This window comes from Tupaia chinensis, unplaced genomic scaffold (assembly GCF_000334495.1).
Source record: "Tupaia chinensis unplaced genomic scaffold, TupChi_1.0 Scaffold000076_1, whole genome shotgun sequence".
In the NCBI taxonomy this organism is placed as follows: Eukaryota; Metazoa; Chordata; class Mammalia; order Scandentia; family Tupaiidae; genus Tupaia; species Tupaia belangeri.
In genome coordinates, this window is record NW_006159536.1 from 3,515,545 (window position 1) to 3,540,952 (window position 25,408).

The window sequence follows — 25,408 nt, forward strand, 5'->3', positions numbered from 1 at the left end:
CTTTCTCCCTCCCCTGTCCCCCAAGGGTATGCGCACTTGTTGGAAAGCAACAGAAAGAGACAGTAAGAGGCAAAGTGAGAAATCATGCCCTGGTGAGGATGGCCATGCTGCAATCCCTACTCCTCCATTATCCTCCCAAGATTTCGGCACACACGCACATGTGCCTAGCATGATTTTCAAGCTGCCACATCCAGGACTCAGATTGCAGTCAACAACATGGGAGTCCAGTGTCTTAACCACCATAACACCTGCTGGCCCTGATGTATTGCTATTTCTAAGACTGAAGAATGGGAACAACTTTTATGGCAAATGACACAATATTAAATAACGAATTAAGCTATATATGCAAGAGTGAACTTTACAATTATAAGATAATACTATAGAAACAAAGACATGGAGAATAATGTTTGGGTTAGACTTTTGTTAACACAAACTTGAAAGTAAATGTTTGGTATAGTCACTCCTGGGAAAAATCAGAATATAAGAATGCACATATATGACAATAAAGAATATGCAAGACTAAAGATGCTTTTCTTTGTAAAGAACAAACTACAATTACTGCACCTAAAAAATGATTTAATTGTCTTTCCCCAACAGTAGCTTTAATCTGTTTAAAATATTGCCGATAACAAATTTTTATTATTCAGAATACCAATCATAAGGGAGAATTATAAAACTGCCAAATTTAATTTAATGTATATTTACTATATCTATTATACTCATACTTAATTATATATTACATATAATATTTTCAACTAATGAAATTCTCACTTTTAAAACAGCTACCATGGACCTGGCTCATATTTACAAGATGAATTTAATATTTTTTGCCATTCTTGGAATAGCCTTCTTAGCTTCACATTTTTATGAAGATATTTCTATATTAATACAAAAGTTCTTTGTAAAGGAACATAGAATTTCAATTAAATATGAACAATGGTTTTGGAAACAAAGGCAAGTAAGCAGGAAAGGTTCATATTTAGCTTTATTAAAAAGGCTTAGAATCCTTGATATGATGCCTCATTGAGGTACAAAATGTAAGGAAGAGAGTACTTCATATACTAATCCAAGTTTTAATAAGAGTCCAGAGTATTTCAATTTTAGAGGATTAGGCAGTTTTTCTATTGATCATTATCTCCCAATAGAGCACAAATAATGCTTAATGATATAGAGATCAGTGTAATAAAAATCTACATGGGTTTGTTATTGGTGGAACCTAATTGGATAAAGTTCAGTTACAAACATGGTGAAAGCTTAGTTTACTTTATAAATGTTATGGGAAAATAGAGTCTTGGGTTGCCTTTTGACACTGAATTTTTCTAATTATCTATATATTCCACTAACCAATCCCCCAGCACAAGGAAATACAATCTTAGTGAAAAACTACATGGCAACATTTGAGATCATTCGTGACCCCATGAGTGAATTATGGAACTACACATAACATCTAATCTTTAAAAATTTATTAAAGCTATTTTATTTCTCTCATGTGAGAAAGGGAGACAAAGAGAGATGTACCTTCAACCAGGACTTCTCACACTGTGAGCCCATCCCCAGCCTCCAACATGTTTCAAGTCCACCCAGGATCTAAGCCCTGGTTGTCCACATGGCTCCAGCATCACAGAGTGATGCACCACTGCCTGCACCCCTGCAGCTGGGCCCACAGGGAACCTCTTCCTAGCACTTCCCAATAGAGAACTTGGGAACATCTACTTGCATATTCACTGTGTGTGAAGTAAGTTATACTGTTGCTTTACTTACTTCTATTTCCTCAACAGAGATGATTAAGAATTCAGCTTAGATAAACGGATCTAGCACACTAACTAGGCTACTGAGAGCTGTCCAATGCCTAATTTTATTTATTTTAATTGTAATAAACCAGGAGTGTTATATTAAAAAGATTTATTGAAAAATTCAGTTTAACCACTACTTACGAGAATAATGTGTAGGAGATGTAGAGGTTCACCTCTACTAAGACCACTGACAACCCCCTTCCCCCCGACTGCTACTACTGCTAGAAATGACACAGAATCCTTTATGTTCAATGCATCAGGTTAAGTATTTTAATATAAGAGAACTTGATCTTGCTTCATTTTCTTTTGTTTTGTTTTGTCTTTCCCCCAGGTGGGGGAAAAAGAGTTGTGCCTCATTCATTCATTCAATGAATAGTAAATGAGAGCCTCTATGTTTGTTTGTTTGTTTGTTTATTAAAGTTTTTGCCATAGGGCATGTGCACTTGCCAGAGATGGACAGTAGAGGGAAAGTGAGAAATCACCTCCCAGGGGGATAGCCATGATGCAATCTCTTCTCCATTCTTCTCCTGGGACTTTGGACACTCATGCATATGCACCCAATGTGATTTTGAAGCAGCTAGGTCAAGGACTCAAACCATGGTTAGCCATGTAGAAGTCCAGTGCCATAACCACCGCGTTCCTACTAGTCCTGGAGCCACTACATTTCAGGCATTTGCGAGCTCTTATTGATGGGAAGGGACATGACAGTGATGGGCTGGACTGTGCCACAACTTCCAGATAAGTCTAAGAATATATAAAGTGATAGAAAAGTACAATCTCTACATAATAGGAATCATTTTCCAATTCACAGTAATGATAGAAAGTCAAATTAGACTTGAAAATATGTTTATCAGAGGTGAAAAATAAGGCCGGAGGAAAGGATTTAAGGAGAGGGAAGGATGACCTTGCCATATAGAACCATTTTTACACGTTTGCTTATTTAAAAAATAACTATTTTAATTGATTTCAAACAGAGTCTGCATTATTCTGCTGTAACTAAAATAATTAGTTATAGATATAGAGAAGTAATCTATATCGCTATAATTCAAGTAGTATGAATACCAGTCTATAACTCATTTTCATTTTTAAATGGGGCAATTCTCTAAAATTTAATTATATGATAAGTTTTAGTTAAACTAAGTGTTAGTTTTTCTCTTTTTTTTTTTCTTTGTTTTTGGAGAGGTATTTGCTATAGGGCACATATACCTGCCAGAAAGAGAGAGACAGAGAGAAAGAAAGCAAGAAATCACCCCCTAGGGGAGACGGCCACATCACAATCCCTTCTCCATTCTCCTCTTGGGATCTTGGGCATGCACACACGTGCCCAGCGTGAGTTTAAGCCACCGGGCCTAGGACTTGAACCATGGTTCATGGGAGTCCAGCGACATAGCCATTATGTCAACTGCTGGTCGCAAGTGTTGTTTTTTTTAATGTTTTACATGAGGCAGACTTTGGATGAGGTTGTAAACTGTGTGCAAAGTGAGTTATTCTGTTGCCTTACTACTCTTTCCTCAACAGAGATGTTTAAGAATTCATCTAATATAAATGGATATAACAGACTAACTAGGCTACTGAGAGCTGTCCAATGCCTAATTTTACTTCCGTTAATTTTAATAAACTGGGAAGGATATATTAAAATTTTTTATTTAAAAAAATAATTTAGTTTAAGTTATGGTGCACAATTTTTCTGAATTCCACTTGTCTTAACTATTTACCACTCTTGGATTATACTTGTGTGGCTTTTTATTTTGTTTTGTCTTGTTTTTAGAAAGATTTTCTGCTATAGGGCATGGGCACTTGCCAGAGATGCAGATAGAAACAAAGAGAGAAAGTGAGAAATCTTCCTCTGGGGGGAGGACCACACTGTAATCTCTTCTCCTTCATTCTCATCTTGAGATTTGGGGCATGTGCACATGTGTACCTAGCATGAGTTTCAAGCTGCCAGGTCTGGGACTCAAACTGTGGTGGTTATATGGGAGGCCAGTGCCTTAATCACCATGTTGTCTGCTGGCTCTGCCTGTGTGGTTATTTTAACCATACAAACATATTAGGATACACTAAAACATGAAAAGACAAAAATCCTATATCCCTTATCAAATACTAAAAAAAATACACAATGGCCTCTTTTCCATAATTCTGGTTTTACTATTTCTTTTTTTTTCAGTCTTTATGAGTTGTTTTAATTTATATGTATTTTCTCTTTTCATACCAAACATGCCACAGAACAGAATTCTGTTTTCCGTCACTATTATCTTCCTGAATTTCAAAGCTTATTAACTTAATCTATCTTCTGTGGTTATCATTACTTGATATATTTGAGGTGTGGTTTTAATTTTAACCAGACTGGAGTTTTTTAATATTAGCCATGAAAATACCCGAGGAGAGCTCTCTTATGCATCTTAAGTCATCTTTCTTCCAGGCGTAATATCTTCATTTCTTTCAACTGTTTTTCATTGGATATGGTTTCTAGGCCTTTCACCAGTACTTGAATACCTTCTATACAGTCCTTGTATCTACTGAAATATTGTATCCAGAATTAAATACAGCACTGCTAATAGGTTATGACCAAGCCAAGATATAGTGGAACTCTTATCTTTTACAATCTGATAACACAGAACTTGCTTTTGGGGTGGTCTGGTAAGGCAAGCAGCTAAAACCAGAAAATTTAATAATGATTATGTCAACTCTACTAAATCTTGTACGTATACAATTGATTATTATTTTTTTAAACTGACTTTAGGACATTACCTTTACCTTTTCCTATTCTAGCTAAAACAGCTTTCCATCCCCCTTTGTCTTTAGCTGAATTTGGCTTCAAGAAAATCATCTCTATCTGAAATGTTATTATTATTTATTCACTGTATACAACTTTATCATCTATCTACCCAGTGAGAAAGAACATGCCCTAAGACTGGAGCCTTTGTCTTAAGTATTCAATAAACGTCTATTGTATCAGTGATTCATTCTTTGTCAAATTCTATCTTCTTCAGTCTGTACAAATCATATGAATGCTAATTCTGTCAGTCTAACATATTACCCAATTCTCTGCAATAATGTCTATTGAACATTTGGTTAGAATGTCTTTCATGCTTTCATCTAAATTACACATACCCAATCTTCAACAAATTCTGTTGAGTTATGACCAGCTGCAGTGGTGCATAGAAACTGCCACCACTTAGGCAGCTGGATGCTCCAGGGAGGCCACAGTTTGGTTCTCAGGTCAACCTGAGCATGCTGAATGCAGTTGCATGCTTGTAATCCTAGCTAATTAGGAGGCTAGGGAAGGAGGACTGTGACACATCAAGACCTCATCAAAAACATCTACCTCTGTCTCTTCTTGTTTCCCCTCTCCCCCACTCCCTTATAAAAGGAAAATAATTCTGAGAAGCTTTTCTAGAATACAATGAGGGACCAAGTACAGAGTTTTATGAAACATGTTATTTAATTTCCTGCAGATGATTAATTAGCACATTTTGAGAACTAACATTCTAATATTATGTCTACGTCAACTGTGTAATTTAACCCATTCGTTTGAACAAACTGAAAAAAAATTGAAATTTTTTTTTTTTTAAATTAGAAGCTATAACAGTTCTTTGATTTATCATCTTAAAATCCTATCTAAAAGGAAAGGAGTCATCAATTATTTCAAGGACCCCAGGGAAGTTGCTGATGACTGCCACTTTTTTTTTTTTTTTTTCAAATTCACAAACATGGACATCTTCTGAGGATTAGCACTGAGATAACTAGTTGTTTCTGGAACTCATCTTTTTTGAGAATTGGCAATTTGCTTTCTATTTTCCACTGAGAGGTCTACTCTGTAATTTCTCATGATCAGAAACAGTTGCTTTATAATCACAATCCTTTTAGTGCACTGAATATACATTGTCTAGGCCTCTGTTCTCTGGCAGCCATGTTTTTCCAGGGTGAACACCCTTCTTGTGTATACATGAAGATGAAATTAGCATAAGCTCTGCTTTTTTTTTTTTTTTTTTTTAAAGAGAGAGATGTTTGCTATAGGGTATGTGCAATTGCCAGAGAGACAGACAGAAAGTAAGAAACCACTCCCAGCCAGGGTGTGGGGGATGGCCACACTGCAATCCCTTCTCCTCTATTCTCCTTTCGGGATTTTGGACACATACCCACACATGCCCGTCGTGAGTTTGAAGCCACCAGGTTCGGGACTTGAACCAAGGTAGACTATGTGGGAGTCCAGTGATGTCACCACTATGCCATCCGCTGGTCCTCTTCTTTCTGCATGACAACTGTTAGGTGTTTTGAACAAGAGGCTGCCTCACACATTTTCTTCTTCATGTTTTAAAAATAGTTCAGCTAACTCTTAGGAGTTTTTTACAAGCCTCATTTTATGCAACTGTTTAGCTCTTCTTGCATTTATTATTTTAGATTATTATTATTCTTTCCCACCATTTACTTCTCTCTCTTTTCTACATAGCCAAGTTCTTCAGTGAGCTCTTGAAGTAGCCACATCTGTATCTTTAGATGCCTCTGCCTTTTCTTCTTTACTGAGATAAGTTGTTATCATAAGTTCAGAATTTCTTGTGAGTAATCTTTCCATGCCTCTTGAGTTTTCTTTTCTGTTGGGTTTTCATGTAGGTATGTGTAGCAAGCACCATTTGCCTCATTTACTTCTTGAATCCCAGTGCTAAATACACTTTGAGGGACACAGTAGGCACTCATGAATGAATAACATTCTCTGTAATTGCTTAAAATTTGACTTTTGGAAGCATAGGGCATATATCTAACTATGTCTTTGTATACTTTCTTGTATATTTTACAAGGTAAATAGATACCTTATTTTAGCATTATTATTAATACTACATTTTTACCAACCAGGTATTTGTATTTTGTTTATAAAGTCAAAATTATATGCCAAATGGCAGTACTCACTTTCACCATCTTCAGAGGTATTACTTATTGATGGAAAGAAAAGATTCATGGGTATACATAAAAATTTATATTAAAATATACATACAAATAAGAATAACAGTTATGAGCATATACAATATTATAAAAATTATCCAATACATGTAGACCTCAGGATATCTATATTATTATCAAGAATACATATGAAGTATCTCATTATATGAAAAAAAATTATTAAAAAAAACCAAAGTATTAGAGCAGTAGAGTGAGGTTAATTAACTTTTCATGCTCATCTTTGATCTGATACTAGAGATGCCAATTTACTCTCTAAAAGGACTGACATGTATGAAAGGGTTATATTAAAAATGTATCCCAAATATTTACCTTTGTAGATATGAGAAATCACTTGATTTATAATTTACTCCAACTGTGGGTGTCTACAAACATTTCATTTTCTAACTTAAAAAAAATTAGAACAAGCAATTAAGAAGACAGAAAGTAAAATTGCTGAGTCACAGATCTTGAAAGAAAATCAATCTATCTCTTGTCTTGATTTTAGGGAGTTATTTAAAACACATGCACTTTTTAAAGAGACTGTGAGGCATGGAATGTTAACAATCTTCATTGTCAGGAAACTTCCTAAAATTCATCTAAATGCCTTATGCCTCCTTTTAAGCTCATTTCCTCTCATTGAACAGAGGCAGGACAGCTGGCTATCATCTTCCATCGGCACTGCCCTCAGCCTTCTCACTGTGTTACAACACACCCTTATGAAAGGGTAGTTGGGAGGCCAATTTGAAACAGGAGAGAAACCTCTAAAAAAACCAGATCTTGTGGGAAATAGCTTTTTTTAAAAACTTTGAACAGGGTTATAGATTAGGTCAACCAAGGGGCTAAAATACTGAAGTGCTATCCCTTGAATAATTGAGACTAATTCTTAACCAGTATTATGGGGTCATAAAACACCAAGCCTGGAAATTAAAGATTTTTATGCCTCATCAAAAAGTCTTTGAATGTAACTCCCTGGCACCCTGCCAACAAGGGCAGTTCTTTGGGGGAAAACCCTATGCCAAAGGCCAAAGAGGCAGCTGTGTTATTCAGCTCCTGAGAGCTTCCAACTCAACACCCACATAAGCTCAATTATGAACAAATTAAAGGGATCCAGACTGAACACAGTAATTCTGGTAATTTAAATAAATAGAGGAAAGTCTACAATTAGTAGAAAAAGATTGATTTTCTGGAAAACCCAGAAGTATCTACCCATTCTCTTAAATGACACGCTAACCCCTTTGAATAAGCATAGTTACCCCCAATTATTTAAAAATAAGTTTCCTTTTACTCATCATTTTAATCATTTCTGGTCTGTCTTAGATGTGGCCATATGCATGACAGCAAAATACAGAGGCAAAATAGCCTCAAAAAATCTATAGAGGATATACAGGAATTAATGACATGAGTAGAATTGTAATTAGTAGGTGATGTGTTACCCATTTCTAGGATGATTTAACATACATATTAGTAGTTACTCAAATGTGTACATTTCAGGAATACAGGAAAATATAGAGTCATTTAAAAAGAAAGATTTAACATTGAGTATCCATTAGTTAACTCACTACTATTTTATTAGTAAAAAACAAAATATCCATATTCTGTCTACATACATTCTTAAAATCACTTAGTAAAATGAGACATCTATCCTTAAAAATAAAAGAATAAAAACTTTTAGAAAGTTAGGAACATAAAGAAACCTATTTAACTAGATAAAATATTTTTGTTGGGGCCAGCAGGTGGCATAGTGGTTAAGGAGCTGGACTCCCACATTGCTGACAGTGGCTTGAGTCTCAGACCCAGTGTCTTGAAATTCACACCAGATACATATGCATGTGTGCCCAAGGTTCCAAGGAGAGAATGGAGGAGAAGGGATGTCAACGTGGTCATCCCTTTGTTGGGTCGGGAGGTGATTTCTCACTTTCTCTCTCTCTGTCTCTCTGGTGAACACATGTGCCCTACAGCAAAAATCTCTCTCTCAAAAAAAGTCTTTGTCAATAACCAACAACATATATTACAATGAATGATCTCTCTCTTCTCTGTGTCTCTCTCTCTCACATGCACACATGCACACACACACACACAAATGGTGAAGGCATTTCTGTTTAATCTTTAAACTCATTTTGATTAGCTGATTCTAAAGTTCATATGGGAGAATAAATACATACGAAGTGCCAAACTAATTTTACAAGAAAAAAAAAAGATTAGAGGAAAATTATTCTATAAATTATTCAAATACAAAGTAATAGCATCATAATTTAAATAGCATAATGCTGGCATAGGACAGATTAATGTATCAAAGAATTGCATGTGTAGAAGCCCATCTATATGTACATATAAGAGAATTTAGCATTCAGTGAGACTGCATTCCAAATTAATAGGAAAAAGGATGAAAAAGTCAGTAAGTATTATTAATAATTTGCCTATTGATGTTTAAAAAATTTTTCCCACCTATGGATAAAATTATATTATAGATCTGTCCAACCTGGTGAATAGTTAGTAGTAAGCTGAACTGCTGAAGTCACGTGGCTGACCACAGGACTGAGTATGTGCATGTGTCTGAAAATATGCAGGGGACATTCACACCCAATATCCTAATGAGCTGCAGGGCTGGAGAAAGAGGATTATAGTGTGAAAAGACTCTGTTGAAGGTACTTCTTTCTCTCTGTCATGCATTTGCACATGCTTTCTATCATGAATAAAACAAACTTAAAAAGTATGTATCTTATCAACTGATAAATATATTTTTTAAGACCTAGTGTCTGAATGTACCAGAAAAAAATAAGTGAGATAAACATGAAACACAATAATCACAAAGAAAGGAAAGATGGGAACATTCGTGTAAGACTATAACCTTTTTTTTTTTAAGCAGTAAAGGATATCACAACCAAACTAAAAAAGACAAGCAGATTGCAAGAAATTACTTGCAACATATATAACAATGTGTTAAAGATGAATTAACAAATGGAGATGTTGGCAAGATAAAGGAGCAAATTGCAAAATAACAAATACAGAGAAAATAAAAACAAAATAAGATCTTCAATTAAGTCCAAATTCTATTAAAACAGAAAAAGTCTTCTGTGAATCAAATTCATTAATTTATCACAATGTGACTAGTATAATATACAGAAACTTAACCATGTGGTTTAGACACATAGAATGATAGGGAAGCAATGGGTAGAATGGTTTCTACAAGGATGTACATAGCAAGCTGCTTTTAAACCATGTTTGGGTCTGGTAATAGGAAAGGAGATAGGAAGAAGAGTCTTTACTTTTCATTAAAAAAAATTGTCTTTAGGATTATAAGTGAAAATAAGTAAAAGGAAACTACTTACCTTTAATACAGTTTAAACATAGAACAATGACTCATTTTTGTGCAAGTTAAAATACCAGCTTAGATTCTATAGCAAAAATGAAGCAAAAAAAAAAAAAATACTGATGGAGACTGTTACCCTTTCAAGGATAATATCAACTTTATCAATGAAGAATGAATTATATAATAAATAGGAGTTTTATATTTTTTATTTTATACCATATGAGACTCCTGTTTTCGCAACTTGAAAAATAGTCAGAAGGGATTAGTTCGGATTCAATATAAATATTTTAAGATTCCATGCCTCAATCCCTTCTCCTCCATTCTCCTCTCAGGATCTTGGGCACGCACACATGCAAACGTACCTGGCCTGAGTTTAAGCCACCGGGTCCGGGACTCGAACCGTGGTCGACTACATGGGAATCCAGCGACATAGCCATTCCACCAACTGCTGGTCCCAAACTTTTTCTTAAGAGAGGGTTTCACTATTTTGCCTAGGCTAGCCTTAAGCTCCTGATTATCTTGTTCCAGCCTCCCTGAGTCATTGGGATTACAGGTGCATGCCGCAATGACCAACTTTTAGGTTAGACTAGGAATAAACCCAGGCTTCGCATGTGGTTTTAGCCTCTAAGCACAGTATCTTGGCTTGGCACACAACCACAGCTGAGCTTATTTATTTTAAACTTTGTAAAGAATGGCTCTTGGAGTTAGCAGGTGGCATGGTGGTTAAGGTACTGGGCTCCCACGTAGCTGACTGTGATTCAAGTATCAGAACTGGTGGCAGTTTGAAACTCATGCTGGGTGCATGTGCATGCCCAAAGTCCCAGGATAAGAGACGAGAGGAGATTGCAGTGTAGCCATCCCCCTTGGAGGGAGGGTGATTTTTCACCTTCCCTCTCACTTTCTCTCTTGAGCAAATGCATGTGCCCCATGGCTAAAACCTTAAAAAAAAAAAACAAAAAAAAAAAAAAAAAAAAAGAAATGGCTCTTGATCCTGAGAGTATTATTCCTATAAGTATGGTTAACCATTTCAGAAAATATATTACTTTCGTTCTATATTACTTGTCCCTGTGCTATATATGAAAAAGTAAACTACACACAAAATTCTATTTTCCTAATCAAATAGTAAAGTGATTTCTGAATGTCCACCAGTGACATCTGTGTTTATTCATTGCGAAAGACACACTTATTAAGTTCATTAGATTTTTCTGAGGAGAAGGAATTGGAATAATCCTTGAATGCTGGCCCTCAGAGCCTTCTACAAGACTGTTAGCTTTAAATTGGCATTTCTTGGAAAGGGCCAACTTAGATGATTACTCTAAAAATGTTTTTACAGCATGGTATTGAGTATTTCTGCTGTATCAAGCAGTTTAGCAAATGCTTTTACTTTGTTATTTGTGTCCTGAAGAAAATAGGTCATGACCTGTACAATTTTGTAAACTGAACAAACATTACTATTATTGTTGTCATTTATAGTCTATGTACAATCAAACGCAATGGATGGTTGCTAACTACCCATATTTCACAAGGACTATTTCAATTTAAAAGAGAAAACTTACCAAAAAATTTACAGTAATAAAAAATATAAAGGGAAATACTGTTCTGTGCCTTAGGTTTTATGTTACAGAAAAATAATTTTTTTTGTTGATTAAATTAAAATGAATGCTATTTTTTCCTTTTGCAGAAATCTTTCAAAAACTGTAATATTGACCAATCCTTCTAAATTTAATTAGAACACAGCGATATATTTTCCCTCTAAAATTAAGGGCCTTTTTAAATCCATTCTTTTTTAATACAGAAATTGGGAAGATGGATAGGAATGTTTATCATGTACTCTATAAAAATTAACTGCTCCTTAAATGATTAGAATTCTCTGTGATAACTTATGTCACTGTCACTTTTTTTTTTTTGGTTTGTCAAAAGTTATGTTTGAAAAAATCCCCTTTCTGACCAGTGCTCAAGACAGCTTCCTTGTTAAGGCTTATCTGTCTCTCACTAGAGGTGAATAAAGCAAATGCATCCCAGTGATTTAGTTAATTTTAGAGAGAATAGAATCAATTTCTCTTGTTTTATCATGACTGAACATTTTCCTAAACTCCTGAAATGAGTAACAGATAAGCACTATTTCTTAGATGGTTTGGTAGAGCACACAGTTTTGATTATTCTATTTTCTCATTGCTAGTAATGAAATGTATAACATGCCTTGAGAGAAAACAAAGAAACAAACTAACAAACAAACAAAACGATTGCAGAACTTGGTTTCTGAGCATTCTGGAAGCAATGGGTATTGGTGAAAATTTCTTTCACACCCTAACACTCCTCCAATGGCTTGCTCTCTTTCTAAAGTCCAGGGAAGGCAGTGATGTTTTCTAGCGGCTGAGATATGTTCCAGCATCCCCTGTCCCAGTGCCGGAAGAACACGACTAGCCTGGGCTTTAAGTCTCCCCTGGCAGCCAACGGTCACTAAGAAATTCCCTGTGGTTCTCAGAATCTCAATAAGGCTGATCATGCACCAACCCAGGGCACTTGACAACCTCAGTCGCATGAACCGGGGGAACCCCCTTCCCTCCAGTGTAACAGGATTACGGATGGACATTTAAAGACAGTAATCTTCTCTGCTGCTACCATCTCCACCCATTAGGCATGGAGATGAAAAGAATGGAAAGCACTGTGGATGAGGATTTAGTTAACCACATTATCTGCCCTGGACCTGGAACACGTATGTCCATAGGAATGAAAACACACTCGTAAATATAAAAGCAGGTGAGGTAAAGATGCTATGGCAGTCAAATCCTCCAGAAGGAATCATGTTTTTCTGACCTAAAAGGGAAGACATTTTAGGGGCCACAAGAAGATATCATTCACTTTTCCTTTATGAAAGGATAATTACAGTTAAATGTGTGAGAGGAGACAGGAACATAGGATGACCATCATCCCTCCCTGAAGGCTTGAACAGACCAGCTCCTTGAGGTCTGAGTTGGAGAAACACAACCAGGACATTTGGGAAGATGGATGGGCTGAGGCTGGACAGCTGACCTGGATGTCACCTCCCCTCACTTACCAAGGTCCATGCTCTTTGAGGCTTTCAGATTAATTGATTCAGGCTGCCTGGCTGGTGTCACAGATCTGAAGTTGATGTGCTGATCTGGAAAGTATATTGTCGACTCCACTCCAGAGCTGTGGAAAGAAGTCATGGATTGTATTTAGGTTTAGAATAAAATCTTCAAAAATAAAAAAAAGAGAGAGAGAAAGCAGTGGTCGTTATTTTGAACACAAGTCCACACCATACTCCACAGCTCCCAGCCTCGCATAGTCAACCAACTCTTGTATCTCAGGTTTCTTTTATGAGATAAAACAATTCTGTTTTCAAGGTTTTCATCACACTGACCATTTTAAATAAAGTACTCTCTAGCTAATATCGTGTTTTACTCTTCACTGATTTCTGCTAATTGGGATCCTGCTGTACAATATGTAACTTTGACGATTAGGGGAGCCTGGAAAGCACTTGCACTTCAAAGGATGTCACAAGGTATTAGCAGAGTCCAAAAAAAGACTCAGAGAGTTCTTTGGACTACAATGTCCTTCCCTTAAAAACAAGTGAAAGCATTCGGACCAGCAGTAAGTGTAATGGCTATGCCGTTGGACTCCCATGTAGTCGACCCCGGTTTGCATCCTGGACCTGGTGGCTTAAAACTCACTCTGGGTGTGTGTGCGTGCGTGCCCAAGATCCTGAGAGGAGAATGGAGGAGAAGGGATTGCGGTGTGGCCATACCCCCTGGGGGGTGATTTCTTGTTTTCTGTCTCTCTGTCTCTCTCTGTCTGGCGAGCGCACTTACCCTATAGCAAAAACCTCTCCAAAAAAAAAAAAAAAAAAGAGTGAAAGCATTGTTTCTTTAGCAAAAACCATCTCATTTAATGAATGACAGCTTCAGGAGCTTCATTTGCTACTTTATATAGGTCTTATTTATTATTTAGAGAGATTTTTGCTATCAGGGTGTGTGTGTGCTCACTGGCGAGACAGAGAGACAGAAAGTGAGAAATCGCCCTACAAGGGAGATGGATACACAACAATCACTTCTCTTCCACTCTTGGGATTTTGAACATGCACACATATGTACCCAGTGTGATTTTCTTTATCTCTTTTTTTTTTTGGAGAGGTTTTTGCTATAGGGCGCGTGCGCTCGCCAGACAGAGAGAGACAGAGAGATAGAAAGTGAGAAATCACCCAGAAATCCCCAGGCGGGTTGGCCACGCCACAATCCCTTCTCCTCCATTCTCCTCTCGGGATCTTGGGCACACATGCACACATGCCTGGCATGAGTTTAAGCCACTGGGTCGGGGATTTGAACCGCAGTCGACTACGTGGAGCCCAGCGACATAGCGATTACACTAACCGCTGGTCCCAGCACCAGTGTGATTTTCAAGCTACCGGGTCTGAGATTTCAAGTAACAGTTGACCACCAGCACCTTCACCACTAAGCCACCTGATGGCCCTAGGTTTTTTTTTACAAAACTAATGTTAATGTTGAGCCAATGATCTGCTCATCCATAACACCAAAAGGAAACAACAGGAAAAGCACAGTTGACAATTTAGACAGAAGACACAACAAATGCCTCTTACAGGCTTCCTAATACTTATAGTTGATCTCAAAGAAATTTAGTTCTGTATATTTTTATTTTGCTTGATGATAGAGGTGACAGTATTGGGGGTTATAGACAAAGACTTATTTATTGATCTGAAAAGAAATTATATATATATATAATTTGTACAAATTAAACTATAGCCACATTTTCCCACTGTCAGTGTAGAAAGTGGATATGGTAGTTCATCTCAACATAACATCTATCTCAATCTTAGATACAATGAAAACTCAAATTGAGTATCCTTAGGAAATTTGAGAATACTGAGGTTTATTTTTTCAAACAGTTGGATTTTGATACTTTAACAAAAATGATGTTTTGAATGATAATCTTCCTAAACAGACAGGGGAATATCAACTTCTAAACTAAATATACCAAAAGAAGTTTAATCTTTTCATGAAACTCATTAGTCATGTATATTTAATATTGCCTTGCAGTCATATGCAGCACTAGTAATATTGCTGAATGAATAAATGAATCTCCAGTAATATAATACAGTAGGTAGACTAAAGAAGTAACCTTGGCAGGCAGCATAGCATCGTCCTCAGGAGCCAGGATACTGGAACAGGTCTGCTGGTTCTCCATCCTGGCTCTACTTCCTAACTGGGGCGAATACCCCACCTCTCTGTGCATCGACTTCCTTCCATCAAATGGCCATCATCACACTCTTTGCCTCACGGGTTTGTTTAAAGGAGAGAATCAGTTAGGATTTGTAAAATAGGAGGCTACTGTCTGACATAGAGTAAGTGTTGTAGAGGAATTTAGTTAACAAATAAGCAGATGAATAAATAGACTCGCTTGTTTCCTAGAGGACATGCTTCTGAGCTTTCTCAGTTATGCATGCTTGTTACAGTTTCCTTAACTTCTCTTTCCTTGTCAGATTCTCCATGAGCCTGTGACTAGGAGAACTTCTCTCCTGCTTAGAAGGACACGTAGTGCGATGGTTAGGGGACCATGCTTTAGAGGGAGAGGCCCCAATTTACTTCTTCATAAAATGGATAGTAATAAAATTTACTGTGTAAAGCTTTTTGTAAGGATTAAATAAATTATTTTAAATACTGAGAAAAGTACTAAGCATGTCGTAAGAGCTAAATAAACATGAACTGTTAGTAATCCTTTTCTTTATTTCTATAGAGTAGAGTAGTCTTTGAATGAAGGCTTGAGGCATTCTCCATTAAAAATACTCTACATGCTTTCACAAAAACTTCTCAAAAAGTTTAAATTCACTCTTTGGGAGCTAGGTGGTAGCATAGTGGTTAAGGCAGCTGGAGTCCCATATGACCCACTGTGGTTTGAGTTCCGGACCCAGTGGGTTAAAAATCACACTGGGTGCATATGCGTGCAGGCCTAAACTCCTTAGAGGAGGAGAAGGGACTGCAGTGTGGCTATCCTCCTCTGTGGGGAGATGGGGGTGGGGGGACTAATTTTCACTTTCCTTCTGTCTCTCTCTCTCTCCTCTCCAGTGAGCACCTGAATCCTATGGCAACAACTTAAAAATAACAACTAACTACTTAATTAATTCATTCTTTAGAGTGTGAAACTTTTTAAAATTAATTAAGTAATTTTGTTTCTGTACTGGTGTCTGGATTCATTCTCAATAGATGAAGCCATTAATATATAAGGCATATTTGATGTGGTATTTAATGGAGGAAAATATGTCAATTGTAAACAAAAATCCTTGACCCACTTAGTATTATTGACACTGTCCTGGCCTCACAGCAATGTTTATTAAGTTTTTTTTCCTCAATCATTTTAAAGAAGACTTCTGACATGCTATTATAAATATGAACATGCCCCTGAGCTTAGGTGTTTTGGAAGCATTTGCCTTTAAATGTGTTATCCAACCTTTATCTGCACGTAGTTTTTCATCCTTTGATCTCTTCTAATAATGTAGGTTGAGTGTCAGGAAGACTCATGGTCTTCAAGAATCAAAGAAATAAAGGGCCAGAAGGGATTAAAGGTCACTTCTTCTTCCAGATAAGACCTTGAAGCCCAGAGGAGGACTGATGCTCCAAGGTCACGCAGCTGGCCAGGGGCAAAACCAGGACCAGAGTCAAAAACTTTGGCTAAATTGGCGGCCAGCCTGGAAAACAGGTTGTTACTAATCCAGAAGCCACAAAAAAATCAAGCCTTTCCATTACAGTGCAGATGAGCTCACACTTTCTCTTACATGGCTTATATTTTAGGTTAGTTTTTTGTTTCAATAGCATGGTACATAATATGAAAAAAAAAAAAAAAACACCATATAGTTCATTAAAGCAGACGCCATATGTTATAATGAAAGCCTTCAGGGAGGAAGTTTAGGACCAACATGAATATTTCTCATTAAAACATGGATCACACTGCATTTAAAGTGCTCTGCTCAAGGCAGACTATGGGAATCTACCCAACTGAATAACTTACTGATTAACCTAATCCATTGTCTTATATTATCTTACCAAACTAGGCATTCATTGACGAATTGAGAAAAAGTTTTAATTTTCCTAGATTTTTGGAAAACAAAGACTCCCATTCCCATTTTTAAAATAAGGTGGCAATAGTACTTGACATAGTAACATCAGATTAGGATCTGACAAAAAAAGTGATTTTTTTCCCCCTTTTATGTTTTTGCCATCAACTCATGTGCTCACAACAGAGAGAGAGAAAGGGAAAGTGAGAAATCAGCCCTTGCAGGGAAGGCCATGACTCAATCCCTTCTCCTCCATTCTCCTCTTGGGATTTGGGCATGCACACACATGTTTGGCATTTTTTTCGAGTCACTGGGTCCAGGACTTGAACAACTGATGGCTGGCTATATAGGAATCTAGTGACTTAACTACCACACCAGCTGCTGGCCCCCAAACAGTGAATTTTTAAAAAACAAACACTAGAATATAATCAACTAGTGACTTAACTACCACACCAGCTGCTGGACCCAAAACAGTGAATTTTTAAAAAACAAAATAGAATATAATCAAATTATCAAGAAATAAAAAAGCTGCTTTGCAGATGGGAAAGTAGCAAATACTCTTTTATATGCAAGAGGTGTTTAGAAAGTTTACAGAAAATGCATTTCATGAAAAAAACTATGCATGGATTTAAACTTTTGTTTCACCAAATCTAACTCACACTTTAATTTCATTTTTCTATGAAGGTTTTCAAAGTACCTTCATATATACCTGATTATGTCCATTAAATTAATCATAATTATAAAATACCTATTACCAGTATTTTGGTGGTGACAAAGTACCCACGTTGCAAATCTTCACTAGAAGGATCCCTCTTATTGTGGCACAAAGTGGAAATAAGGGAAAATAAACCTGGTACCAGATTGGCAGATATTTATGGAAGGAAGTGAGGAAAATTTAAGAATTAGGGGATTAGAGCCAATGTGAGCCTACAATACACTAAAATAATGAGTGTAGTATGGAATTATCCATAGTGAATGTGAAACTACTTTAGACATGAAAGCTAGACTAGTAAAATGGCTTGCAGTTTTATGCTATATATCAAAAGTGTTTGGAGTGAGAGGCTGACACAATGATTAACTATAAAATATGACATATTTTAATTTTAAAGGGAGTTAGCTGTGATCATGGCTGAGTGGGCTGCAGCAGAGGCTGTGGAAAGCTGAAAGTTGACAGCAGGCCAAAGACACATCTTAGATAAAGGCCGTGTTTTCAGCATGAACAACCAGGGAATCTACCAAATAGAAACGGGACTCAATGTCAAATTATGCTGCATCATGAATAAATAAGGGTAGCATGAAACATATGCCAGTGTCCGTAATATGGTGACAAACCAGGAATGTGAAAGACATATAAAGAGCCAACAATGAACATTCAAGGAGACCGATCTGAAAGAAAAAGGCAAGGGAAGATTTGGAGAGGCATGCCAACAAAAATTACATCTAAAGCCTCAGGTGTCTATGGATAGGCTCCAACACTTGGTTACTAAGAGTGAGAATAAATGCAGTTCACATCTGTAAAGAGACAAAGAGAGAAAAAAAGACAGAGAAGAGAAAATATGACCTATGTAAGGAAGAGCCGAATGATATCAAAACTGTCAATAATATTCTATATATTTTGTTTGCTGTTGATTTGCCTTAAGCTCTCACTGAGATCTCAGAGGACATACTTAAATTTTCTTTATATTAATTTATTTTGATTTAAACACATATTCTACACCTTCCTCTAATAATTGTTTATATAATAGTACACATGAATTTAGTGATTTTTATGATGTCCCTTTAGTTCTAAGTATAGGTGCCAAGTTTGATTAAATTGTTTTTCACTCCTCATGAAGTCGCAGTTTTATGTTTTGCAAGACTGGCTTTACCTGAAAGCAGCATGTCTCCTGTTTAGAGGGCTTTACATTTTTTCAAGAGTTAGGGGACCAGCAGTTAGCATAATGGCTATGTTGCTGGACTCCCATGTAGTCGACCGTGGTTTGAGTGCTGGACCTGGTAGCTTAAACTCACGATGGGCACATGTGCATACATGCCCAAGATCCCAAGAGGAGAATGGAGGAGAAGGGATTGCAGCATGACCATCCTCCCTGGGAGATGATTTCTCGTTTTCTGTCTCTGTCTCTGTTTTTCTGGTGAGTGCACGTGCCCTATAGCAAAATCCTCTCCCCCCAAAAAAAAGAAAAAAGAAAAGAAAAAGAGTTAGGACAGCCTTCCTTGCTCAACCCTCCTGGATCCCTTCCAAACCTTCCTCCATCCCAAGTTTCTCACATCAAAAGACCATGGCTGCTGGTCACCTAGGCAATGCAGCAGCTTGCAGGATGGTGCAGGACACATGATCCTAGGAGGGAAACAGTTATAATGCTTAAGATTTGTTCCTTACATCTCACAAATATCTCTGTCTTTTCCTCTCTATGTTGCTTCTCCTTTCATTTAGGTCCTACTCTTTCCTTCTTGGTCCCAAGTCTCCTTATCTATGCCCTCTCCTGTCTACTCCATCCTCCACAACTGAAATCAATCAACACGACATTGTCAGCCCCAGGCCTGAAACCCTTCATTGCTTCCCCATGGCTCTCTGGAGAACCATGGTGCTCATGGAGCTTGGCACACAATGCCTTTCCCAACCCTAGATACCATACGCTTCAGTTACACTAAACATGCCACACATTCTCCTCTCCCATCACTTGGTTTTCCTCACCCAAATTGCTTTCTCTGCCACTTCTTTGCCTAGTGATTTCTCTTCCCTTCTGCAAGAAGCCACTCAAAATCTCTCTCTCTTGTGAAACTTTCCTTGACACCTGCAGGAGGTGTTGGCGGTTCATTCCTCTGGGCTCCCACTGCATTTTGTATCTAATGGTTAGCAGGCTGCATCCTAATTATCTGTGTGTCTATCTCCTCAAGAGGACACTTTATTTCTTGTAGGCAGGGATGCTTTCCAATCCACTCCAGTTCCTCTATAGTGCCTGGCTCCAAACTGCAGAAATGCTTCAGAATGCATAAGAGGGTGAACGAAGGACTTCTTGACCAAACAGAAAAAAAGAATAAATCCTGAGAAAATGTCATACTTCTGACTGAATGGAAATTACTGTTGACATTTAACAGAGCAGTTCTACTAAAGCTGTATGAACAGAAGACTAAACACAGGGGTTAGGAAAGAAGAGAGTGAAATGGAAATAGAAGTTACTAGTTCACACCATGTAATGAAGACTATAACAGTGAGGGTCAATATAAGCTTTTTTGTTTTCCTTTTTCTCAAGATGATATGAATATACTTTACAAAAAACAGGAAGGGAAGAAATGTGTGGAGATACTGAAGAAGCCAAAATTGCAGTTGTTAAATCCCAATAATTCTAGCTTGGAGCCACCTCTCACTGGATGGTGTCTCATCTGAGAGTTTCTCCCTATCCTCCTTTACACAGGTCTTTGGTGCTTCTCAATGCAATTGCCTCCCAACTGCCCATGACTCCTGTTGTGTTGCTTCATTTTTATTTATCCAAAGAGTCTCTGGCTTCCAGTGGATATCAACTCATCTTTACTTACCCAATCCATGCTTTACATAATGAATACCCAGGTTTCATCATCCTGATTACCTGCTAAAACCCTGTAAGATATTACTATCTACCAAAGGAAGTCTGTATATCTTAGCCTTGCATTCTGGGATTTATTATCTGGTTAACCAGCCTTGAAGCAAGTTGTACAAACCAATTCACTTTCCCACTTTCCTCCTACCCTTCCTGTGTTCTAAAATCCCCTTCCTTCTTGAGCTATCTGTCCACTTACTATTCATGATTTGAGGTTCAGCTCCAATGACACTTTCTTAAAAAAATTATTTTATTGAACTTTATTTATCTATTTGGCCAGAGAGGGACAGAGTGAGAAAGAGAGAGAGGGAAAGTGAGAAAGCAAGCTGCCAGGTCTGGGACTTGAACCACGGTTGGTCATGTGAAAGTCCAGTGCCTTTAACGTCATGCCACCTGCCAGCCCCACAATGACACTTTTACAGCATGTTCCCTGATTACTCCATCTGGAGTTGTTCTCTTCTGCCTCTGATGCTAAGAGGACCTGGACCTTTGGGTAAATATCACTTTGTACTTGTGTTGGTTATTCCATGAGTCTACCCACTAGCCTACAAGTTTATAGAAGTCAGAGTTTGCATCTGATTCATCTTTGTACCATGCTGATGGATTTGCACATATACACAGAATAAACAGTAAAGTTGAATGAGTAAAATTATTTAAGGGTGTCTATTTATTATGATGCCAAACTCATTTTTGATCAAGGACTGAGGCAGGCAATAGGAATAGATGAAAAAAATTAAATATGTCCATATTTTCTTCCAAGAAATCTACAGAGATACTGATCTAAAATAGTATTATGATTATTAACCTAGTCCATGAAATTGTGTGTTAGCAAAATAACTGACTTCAAAAACGTAAGAATCAGAGAGAGCTAAATATAGGTAAACTTCCATTTAATAGAGTTAGTTGTACTCCTGTTGTGTTGCTTTATTTTTAGCAGACATATTAAAAAGTATAATAGAAATGACAACAGCATTGCTGCAAGAAAAATGAAGAAATTTCACAGGATTATCATGGGACACAGAATGGAATAAAATACACAGTTTTTAACAGCCATAATAAATACAGAAAATAGCAAAGGGACAATTTAATGATTTTTAAAACTCATCAGAAGAACAAAATCTATGAATTCTAGTAGTCAAATAGTATGTATGCTTAGTAAATCTCTCTCTCATGTGTGTGTGATTCTAAAAATTATTGATTTTTTTAGTTTCTATTATAGAATGAATATAATATTGGGTACCCTTTTCAATATTTTAGATTATATATGGTGTTGCTTTAATTTTTAGATTCCATTAACTTTCTTGGAACATCTATTTTTAAAATACCTTTAGGGTTTGGCAAGTACAAATTAAAAAAAAAAAACCTGAGTTTTATGATTTTCCAGTGTTGTTTTATACTTTCTCATATAACTTTTCTTTGCACTCCACTGCTCTAGTTTTTAAATTTCTAAAAGCAAAGTCAACTGTTTTCTTAAATATTTTAATAATATAAGAAGAACCTTAGCAAATTCCAGAAAGCAAAATATGACCAGCCATTAGCTAGGAGAAGCTTTCACTGGAAAGAAATTATAGATACTATAAGATTTCCATTCTGGAAAGAAATAGAGTTAAAATAAGGTTGCTGAGTTTTCCCAGAAAAACAATAACAGGGAACATTTACGATATATCATTTTATCAATACCTGTGGCTGTAATCTTCCAGGCCCAATTCCAGACCAGAATGTGGTGGTGGAGAAGGTGGTACTTCACTCTCAGCCCATCCGTCACTGGGCAGCAATAGGTCTATAAAGAAAGGACAAATGAAGCTGTAGTAAACCGGAGGCAGAACTCTTCAGCTCCTGGTTTTGTTTTCGTCCATCTCTCAGACACAATTTCAACCAACACATAAACCAGTCTTGAAATATATAAGTCCTCGCATGGAACTGTAAGATTATTGAGGGAACTAACACATCCTATACAAGAAAACCTAAGCCTGCTAATATGTTTTCACACTGGTGACCTCCTGGCAACCCTTGGCAAATCCAGTCCATACCAAGGCTGACACACACACATCACTTACAATTTGTGGAAGATGAGCAAAGTCATCTCTTTTGCATCTTAACACTTTGGTACATAAGACTTTATAATAAATACTCTTGCATATATGGTGATTTAAGCATTTGCCCTAACGGCAAAAAAATTCTTTAGAAAAATCATGAGATATGGTATTTTTACACAATATTTCCACACAACATAGATGAAAAGTAACTCTTTTTGTACCTGTGTCCATAGTGGAAATGTTTATTTAAAGGAGTTGGAAATCTTACTGTATATCAGACATGCTACGAAGCATCATGTATCAACACATTATTTCACTTAATGCTTATAATTAGTAGCAATATTAACTAATGTGTGAAAAACGATACAGAACGTACTCTTTTGAGAGTACAGTTTTTGGGTTCAAGCGGTAGTGAAGTAACAGAATGCTCCACAATGCAGAAGCCACGTGGGAAGGCTTTGGTTATGTGCCAAGGTCTTCCTACATATGCTGGGGGTGCACACATGCCCATGACCCTGGATGGGTGAGTCTAGGTATGGATTGTGGCTTTCAGATCCTATCCTGTTGCAGTGCTTCTCTTTCTCAGAAGAAATAAAACTAAAATTAAAAAATAAAAGACTATGGTTTTCAGAGCAAGACTGCCATGTTTATTACCCTGCTGTGTTATTGTGGAAAAATTCATCAACGTTTCCAAGCCTTGGTTTTTAAATCTACAAAGTGTTCATTAGGATACCTTCTTTGGAGAAGTACAATGATTTAAAAAGAGGGGCATATTTGGAGCCAGCCGATGGCCAAGTGGTTACATTGCTGGACTCTCACATGATCTACAGTGGTTTCAGTCCAGACTCCGTGGCTTGAAAATCATGTTGGGCGTGTGTGCATGCATGCCCAAGATCCTGGGAGGAGAATGGAGAAGGGATTGGGACATGGCTATCCCCCCCGGGGGGGGGTGATTTCTAATTTTGCCCTTTCATTGTCTCTGTCTGTCTCTCTCTCTCTCTGGTGAGCACAGATACCTTAAGGCAAAAATCTCTTTAAAAACATTTAAAAAGATGGACATATTCAAGCAGTGATTTATAAATACAAGGTAAGATGTAAAGAATTATTATTCCATAATCATTAATTTTGTGTATCTATTACCCTGAATGTGGCCCTATTTGTGCCTGGTTAATGGAATAAAAGAAAAATCTCTCTGTCCTTGAAAACTGATGCTGGAGGGAACCAGCAGTTAGCGTAATGGCTATGTCGCTGTACTCGCACTTAGTTGACCGTGGCTCGCGTCCTGGCCTGGACCCGGTGGCTTAAAACTCATGCAGGGCGCATATACATGCGTGCCCAAGATCCTGAGAGGAGAATGGAGGAGAAGGGATTGCAGCGTGACCATCCCCCCTGGGGGGGTGATTTCTTGCTTTCTGTCTCTATGGCTCTCTCTGTCTGTCTGGCAAGTGCACGTGCCCTATAGCAAAAACCTCTCAAAAAAAAAAGAAAAACAAAAAACCCCAAAAAACTGATGCTGGAGAGAGACCTGCTTTGACTGTCCACATGCCAGGCATGATCGTTACTTACTGGGCCACAGGGTACCTAGATATATTCTGGGAGTTTCTGTGAGTGGGTTTTTGGATGAGACAAACGTTTAAATTAGTAGACTGAATAAAGCAGATTACCCTTCCTAGAGTGGGTGAATGGACCTCATCCAGCCAGTTGAAGGCCTGACTAGAACAAAAGGCTGACCCTCCCCTGACTAAGAAAGAATCCCTTCTGAGTGCCTCTAAACTGGGCCATCAGTGCAATCTTATCTTTGAATAGGACCTAAAATACCAGCTCTTCCTGTGTCTCAAGCAGACCAGGCTTTGGACTGGAACCACACCATAGGCTTTATTGGTTTTTAGGCCTTTAGACTTGAATTTAGAACTATACCATTGGCTCTCCTGAGACTCAATCTTGCTGAAGCAGTCTGTTGATCTTAGGACTTGGCCATCTCCATAACTGCATGAACCAATTCCTTATAATAAATCTTATTTACACACACACACACACACACACACACACACACACACACACACAGTCGCTTCTGCTTCCTATTGGTTTTGTTTTTCTGAGAATCCAATATATACACCAGGCAAGGCCTTGCTTCGAGTTCTGCCCCAGGTTACATATGGGTTCGTATGGAGGCAGTTGCAATAGAGTTGACATGTTCCTGAAAATGAAGCTTGAAGCAGGTCTGGTGAGTATGCATGATGAGCAAAGGCAGCCAGCAACTTCCCACTGCACTCCCCACCCCTGAGGAGCACAAAGATTTGGTAGAGGTAGCAGCCAGGTGGTTGCTAAGAGAAACAAGGCAAAAGGACTAGAACATAAATAAGGACAAGGGACCTACTGAGACAACATCCTTTCTTTTTTATTTTATTCCTAACAGTGTGTACCCCTATTAGAGGGAGGGAAGCACCCTTGACAAGGTCTTGTCATTCTGTGATCCCTTCCCCAGCATCTAGCATATCAGGATCCTGGACACTTGGGCACATACTCAGGGTGTCTTCAAGCTGACCCAAGGGTCAGAACTTGAACCTGAAGCAGCTTCCAGCACTGCAGTTTAGTTTGCAACTGACATGCCACCAGGCTGGACTGGCAACACCATGCAACACCATGTTGACACGGATATTTCTATCCTC

General features: G+C 37.6%; 1 protein-coding gene across 1 annotated transcript in view; it reads right to left on the reverse strand.

The window, feature by feature from the left end:
- Positions 1-25,408, reverse strand: part of PARD3B (par-3 family cell polarity regulator beta) — a 1,250,195-nt gene that overhangs the window by 473,358 nt on the left and 751,429 nt on the right. Inside the window, exons 14-15 of the mRNA XM_006142461.3 lie at positions 22,384-22,483; positions 13,097-13,212 (exon numbers count right to left, since the gene is read on the reverse strand). Coding sequence (XP_006142523.1) covers positions 13,097-13,212; positions 22,384-22,483 — 216 coding nt within the window. The remainder of the gene's footprint in view (positions 1-13,096; positions 13,213-22,383; positions 22,484-25,408) is intronic.